The sequence below is a fragment of the Galeopterus variegatus genome, unplaced genomic scaffold (genome assembly GCF_000696425.1).
Source record: "Galeopterus variegatus unplaced genomic scaffold, G_variegatus-3.0.2 Scaffold1726, whole genome shotgun sequence".
NCBI lineage: Eukaryota > Metazoa > Chordata > Mammalia > Dermoptera > Cynocephalidae > Galeopterus > Galeopterus variegatus.
Genome location: NW_007727837.1, coordinates 1 through 6,906, shown reverse-complemented (window position 1 = coordinate 6,906; position 6,906 = coordinate 1). Strand labels below are relative to the sequence as shown.

Below are 6,906 nucleotides of genomic sequence, written 5' to 3'. Positions count from 1 at the left end.
TAGTTTTCTCTTCAGAGGGCTTTCACAGGAAAGAAGTGAAAACCCAAAGAAGCAGTTAGAATCAGGCACTTATACACCACTTTAACAAAGGATGATAAATTGTGGGAAAGTGACTTTACAAATGAAAGTGGGCTTGGGCTTCTAGAGCTGATTAATTGTGAAAAAGTAACTAGTATATGTATGAGGGGAATTAATGGGAAACAAGCATTATTTTAGTAAGGTTTGTTTATGTAGGATCATTTCAGTGCTCTCAGTCTCCAGAAATAAAGGTCACTCTCCTCATCCTGGCACAAGAGAGGGGAGAAATTTATGTCCTCTTCATAAAGAGAAATATATCCCCTTTTTTGAGGCAGAAAGGGGGAGGGCAGAGAACTTTTCTTACATCTGTTGATTCTCAATTGCCTGTAGCTCAAAATAATCTTTATACTAAAGTGGCAAATTTGGGGATGACATATTCTGGAGCTCTTCAGATATAAATACCCAGGCATTAAGTTTTTCTGGGTCTCCCAACACAGACACCAGCAATGCAAGCAGTGGTTCTTATCAAGCAGGATGTTGTCTGTCTCTTCTGTCTCTTTCCAAACTCTCTCAGGCTCTTGAGGATCACGGGCAGGTCACTGTTAGAGAATTCCCCAAAGGTATTTAGAGAGAAAGGACTCATGGAAAGAACTGCCCTGGTGCGGCCAGTGACAGTTCCACAGTGCCAGGGAGGCTGTGTCTTGTTAGCGATCTGGGTACCATCTGATTTTAATTGCAATAGTTCAGGTCCCAGCCCCAGTCATTTTGTGAACTTGTCAACCATCCTTACTAAACCGAGTGGCAGTAATATTAGAAAGAAAAATTAAATAAAATTCGAAGGATCCCAGTGTGGTAAATAAGAGTTTTAAAGCACAGCAAGAAACCTTGTGCAATAACAAGGGGAAGTTTCTAATGCATTTCATTGCTGTTGAGAAAGAAAACATCTTTTCTATTTTACAAGTTATTCATGCATATGCTTTGGGGGACTTTGTATCTAGAGCCTTAGATGCTTTCCTGTGTTGGGTGCTAGTTAATTCAATTGCTCCTTCCTCTAAAGTCAGCTGTTTCTAACACCTAAAATTTTTCTGTTTGGCCACCAATTAATTTCTTTCCTGCCTGCTTATTAAATCTTACCCAAAAAAACAAAATTAAAAAAATTGGACATCCAGGGAATGAAGTTCTACAGTTATTTGAAATCAGCTCAGGCTGAATATGCACTCTTGAGAATTTAATCATTTCCAAACTGAAGAGCCATCTGTAAGTTTGACGGGAAGTTTATGTAATAGCTCTGCTTCATGCTCCCTTGGACTTTAAGATTTTAAGGACCCTTCAGCTTGAAAGTGGATGTGGCATTGGGTATGACTCACTGGACAGTCGGTAAAGCACTAAGTGTTCTGAGAGCATTTGAAAACAGTTGAAATTGTTCAGTGCAGCCATGTCTAAAGTACCCATTAAATTTCAGATTGCAGCATTGTGAAATCAGAGTTTTTGCAGCAACTTAAAATCACCTATTTGTCTGGAATATAGTGAGTTTAGAGTTGCCAGATTAACATACAGTACACCCAGTTAAATTTGAATTTTAAGTAAGCAATAAATCAGTTTAAGTGCAAGTGTGTCCCAAATAGTGCATAGGACACAATTATTGTAAAAAAAAAGAAAAAAATTTGTTTTTTTCTTTTACCTGAAATTCAAACTTAACCGAATTTCTTGTATTTTTATTTTCTAAATCTGACAACCATTGATCACCTTCCCTTTTTGAAATTTGTACCCAAAAGAGATGGGAAGTTTAAAAAAGTCATACAAAGTATCATAGTTCACTTTTGAAAAAAATGCAAATACCAGTTAACAAGTATAGACACTTGATAAAAATGTGTTGGGTAAATATTTGTTAAATTAAAATTTAAAACATCTACTGCTATTATCCTAAAATATTAATTTCTATTAAGGTCTTGTTCCATACAGAGCATAAACTTTACATCTTTAAAGTGAGGGAAATGAAATAAAGATTGTTTTGCACTGAATGGTGCCCCATCCTTTCCAAATGAAATTTGCTATTGTTGAATTGTGGAACTTCAAATTGGCTCCCATGCGCTGTTTTTCCTGCATGTAACTCTTGCTTCAGTTTTGAAATGAATTGGTAACGTGCTGATTTAACTACTGCAAGGGCCTTCAGGAAAAAAGTAATTCATGAAAGACAATAGTCATTCTTCATGAGGCAGGCTGTGCATAAAGTGGAAATTCCTTAGGTGTACATGACCTATCGGCACTGGAGGGTTAATTGAAATATTGTTTTCTGAAAATTGGGTTGTCATGTAGCAGAATTCAGAAGTTGGAAGAAGGGTTGGGGTTTTTTGTTTTATTTTGTTTTGCTTTGCTTTTGTTGCTGTTTTCAAGGAAAATGGCATCTTATTTTAACAGTATATTGTTGAAATATCTTCTCAAGCTAATCAGTTGTAATATGTATTTACTTTCTATGCTCTTTAAAAAATATTTATCCTATATTTTGTTCATTTTTTCTAAGTTTCTGTAAAATCTTGGGCATATAATTGGTAGAGGGAAACAAGGAAAAACCAAATGTATTAATAAAAGGAAACTGAAAATATTTCTAATAGGTAGAAGCTAGTAATGACTTTCATTTTAAGATTATTATAGGGCCGGCCCGTGGCTCACTTGGGAGAGCGTGGTGCTGACAACACCAAGTCAAGGGTTAAGATCCCCTTACTGGTCAAAAAAAAAAAGAGAGAGAGATTATTCTTAGTTATTAACGTTGAAAATAAAGTTAAAGAACAAACCAATTTTACATTACTGGAAGCATCTATAAGGCATACGAAAGAAGCAACTGCAGAAAGTCAGAGCTGAAAAGGGCCTTCCAAGTCATCTAGTCCTACTTCTTCATGCTACAGATGAGGAACTGGAAGCCTAAAGATGATGGCAGAGCCAGGACTAGAACACTGAACTTAGATCTGTTCCTTCCCATTTACATCACACGGCAATAGGAATGACTCAAGCCACTGCAGATCCCTGGGATGAAATCATCCAAGACCTTCGAGGCTGTGGTCACCCTCTGGTTATCACTACTATGATGCCTTCCAAGTGTCCCACCCTTCGAGGCTATGAGACATGAAGCGAGGCTGTTCCACTGTGGAGCTTCTGCACTGGGAACTTACCAGTAGAAGTTCACAACCCCTATCAGTTGTCGCATGGGGGCCTTGGTCCTTCCCAGATGACACCTTGGGATCCACCATCCTGCCTCTCTAGCTGAACTGCAAGGAGGTGCCATGGGAAGATTTGGGGAAGGAGAAGATTTAAAGACAAAACAAAAATCCTTTCTTTGCCTTCCTCCTCGCCACTCCATTCTCACTTATAAATCTGTAGCCCATTTCCCAAACCACGACACTCTTAGTGCTTTCCGATAAGTTATGTTTTAGACTTCATTTTGTTTGGAAGGAAATAGGATGCTGGAGAGTTGATGGGAAATAAGATCATGTTAGACATGAATTCTAGTCCAGGCCTCCCTAGTATCCAATGTATGAGGTTATCTTGTTTGTCTTGATTTTCTATTTATAAAATGATATATGTTAACGTGCTGTTTGGAAAGTATGTTTAATCTCTTGGAAAATATAATGACACGATATTGAACCCAACTTTCTCTTTTGCACCAGGGATGAAATAATCTTGGTTGCAGCAATGAGAAAGGGCTCTTCCTGGCCTCTCTGCTAACAATATGGAACCAACTCAGGGCAATTGCTAGCATCACATTTTTGCCTTTCTTTAGAAGGAATGGAATNATGAAATCATCCAAGACCTTCGAGGCTGTGGTCACCCTCTGGTTATCACTACTATGATGCCCTCCAAGTGTCCCACCCTTCGAGGCTATGAGACATGAAGCGAGGCTGTTCCACTGTGGAGCTTCTGCACTGGAAACTTACCAGTAGAAGTTCACAACCCCTATCAGTTGTCGCATGGGGGCATTGGTCCTTCCCAGATGACACCTTGGGATCCACCATCCTGCCTCTCTAGCTGAACTGCAAGGAGGTGCCATGGGAAGATTTGGGGAAGGAGAAGATTTAAAGACAAAACAAAAATCCTTTCTTTGCCTTCCTCCTCGCCACTCCATTCTCACTTATAAATCTGTAGCCCATTTCCCAAACCATGACAGTCTTAGTGCTTTCCAATAAGTTATGTTTTAGACTTCATTTTGTTTGGAAGGAAATAGGATGCTGGAGAGTTGATGGGAAATAAGATCATGTTAGACATGAATTCTAGACCAGGCCTCCCTAGTATCCAATGTATGAGGTTATCTTGTTTGTCTTGATTTTCTACTTATAAAATGATATATGTTGGGCCGGCCCGGTGGTGCACTGCTACAGTGCGCCGCTTGAGAGCGCGGCGGCGCTCCCGCCGAGGGTTCAGATCCCACATACAGACCGGCCGCTCACTGGCTGAGCGAGGTGCGGGCGCAACACCGAGGGTTGCGATCCCGTTGCCGGTCACGAAAAGGGACAAAAAGGAAAAAAAATAAATAAATAAAATAAAATAAAATGATATATGTTAACGTGCTGTTTGGAAAGTATGTTTAATCTCTTGGGAAATATAATGACATGATATTGAACCCAACTTTCTCTTTTGCACCAAGGATGAAATAATCTTGGTTGCAGCAATGAGAAAGGGCTCTTCCTGGCCTTTCTGCTAACAATAGGGAACCAACTCAGGGCAATTGCTAGCATCACATTTTTGCCTTTCTTTAGAAGGAATGGAATGGGGAATGAAGGGTTGCTGATACCAGCTGGAATGAGGCCCTGTTGAGCCCAGTTTACAGGTGTTCAGGGATGGCGACTGACCACACTTGTAATTGTCTTGCAGGTCGACTTGGGCCTCTTGCGTTTTGTCACTGCTGTTGGGACACAGGGTGCCATTTCAAAGGAAACCAAGAAGAAATATTATGTCAAGACTTACAGAATAGACATTAGCTCCAATGGGGAAGACTGGATCACCATAAAAGAAGGAAATAAACCTGTTGTAAGTTTGGCTGCCACCCCCTCAACCAATTCCGTCTTTTAAATGGATGATCAATATTTACTTGTTTGTTTGGGAGCTTTCTGTCTGGCCTGCTTTATTTTTGAATTGATTTAAAATGAAAAGTGCAATTAGAGGTTTTAAATCTGACCAAGGGGTCTCATGTTCACAGATCCAGAAGCCAAGAGGAAATTATACGGATGTTTCCAAGAAAAGTCAATACCAGCCAAATTAAGTGTCAGACTAAAGAATCACTTTAAAGCTCCCATTGGGACTCGGACTATGCATAGGATAAACACTGTTTTCTTAAAACCATAGGAGTTTTGGTTGTTTTTCTCCCTCCCTGTATTTCTTCATTCTCTTTCATAGATTTTTTTCTTTTTTCCTCTCTGTAATGGGCCAGTTTTTAAAAACACCTTTTTATCTACTCTCTGTGGCTCACAAACTAATTTACAAATGCTTTTGGCTGCTTCTTGTAAGAATGGCTAGAACTAAAGGTATTTCACTGTGTTCCCTCCAATCACACAGATAATGTGCCACCTCCTTACTGCTTTCAGCCACGGAGGCAGCACAGACCACGCCATGTCCCTGGGCGCTCTGAGTTACATTCGGAACTGAGATGTTTTTCTCAGCTCGCCTGTTTATTTGAATTTACACTTGCTCTGATTTACTAATCAAAAGATTTTTGAGAATTCATACTCACTGTTTCTCAGAAATTAAAAGCTTGCCCTGGTGGCCGAGTCAAACACAGGGAAGTTGATAAGGATAGTAGCAAAGACCCAGGTAACTTGAAATTATGGGTTTGGGAAGAAGCCAGTGAACGTGTCCTTGTCCCTCCTTTGAGCATTCATGGCCTTTGTTTTCTCCTTCTGAGTCTGGAACTGAGAAAAGGTGAAAGAAGAGCTATTAATTACCTTTAATAATGGCAAAACCCCCAGTCTCATTTAGGGCCTAACAATATGGAACCAACTCAGGGCAATTGCTAGCATCACATTTTTGCCTTTCTTTAGAAGGAATGGAATGGGGAATGAAGGGTTGCTGATACCAGCTGGAATGAGGCCCTGTTGAGCCCAGTTTACAGGTGTTCAGGGATGGCGACTGACCACACTTGTAATTGTCTTGCAGGTCGACTTGGGCCTCTTGCGTTTTGTCACTGCTGTTGGGACACAGGGTGCCATTTCAAAGGAAACCAAGAAGAAATATTATGTCAAGACTTACAGAATAGACATTAGCTCCAATGGGGAAGACTGGATCACCATAAAAGAAGGAAATAAACCTGTTGTAAGTTTGGCTGCCACCCCCTCAACCAATTCCGTCTTTTAAATGGATGATCAATATTTACTTGTTTGTTTGGGAGCTTTCTGTCTGGCCTGCTTTATTTTTGAATTGATTTAAAATGAAAAGTGCAATTAGAGGTTTTAAATCTGACCAAGGGGTCTCATGTTCACAGATCCAGAAGCCAAGAGGAAATTATACGGATGTTTCCAAGAAAAGTCAATACCAGCCAAATTAAGTGTCAGACTAAAGAATCACTTTAAAGCTCCCATTGGGACTCGGACTATGCATAGGATAAACACTGTTTTCTTAAAACCATAGGAGTTTTGGTTGTTTTTCTCCCTCCCTGTATTTCTTCATTCTCTTTCATAGATTTTTTTCTTTTTTCCTCTCTGTAATGGGCCAGTTTTTAAAAACACCTTTTTATCTACTCTCTGTGGCTCACAAACTAATTTACAAATGCTTTTGGCTGCTTCTTGTAAGAATGGCTAGAACTAAAGGTATTTCACTGTGTTCCCTCCAATCACACAGATAATGTGCCACCTCCTTACTGCTTTCAGCCACGGAGGCAGCACAGACCACGCCATGTCCCTGGGC

At 40.0% G+C, this 6,906-nt stretch overlaps 1 protein-coding gene across 1 annotated transcript in view; it reads left to right on the top strand.

The window, feature by feature from the left end:
* Nucleotides 1-6,315, top strand: part of LOC103595256 (neuropilin-1-like) — a gene marked incomplete at its 3' end in the record, with an annotated part of 106,044 nt that extends 99,729 nt beyond the window's left edge. Inside the window, exons 7-8 of the mRNA XM_008578613.1 lie at nt 4,882-5,037; nt 6,160-6,315. Coding sequence (XP_008576835.1) covers nt 4,882-5,037; nt 6,160-6,315 — 312 coding nt within the window. The remainder of the gene's footprint in view (nt 1-4,881; nt 5,038-6,159) is intronic.
* Between the last annotated feature and the right edge of the window lie 591 nt (nt 6,316-6,906).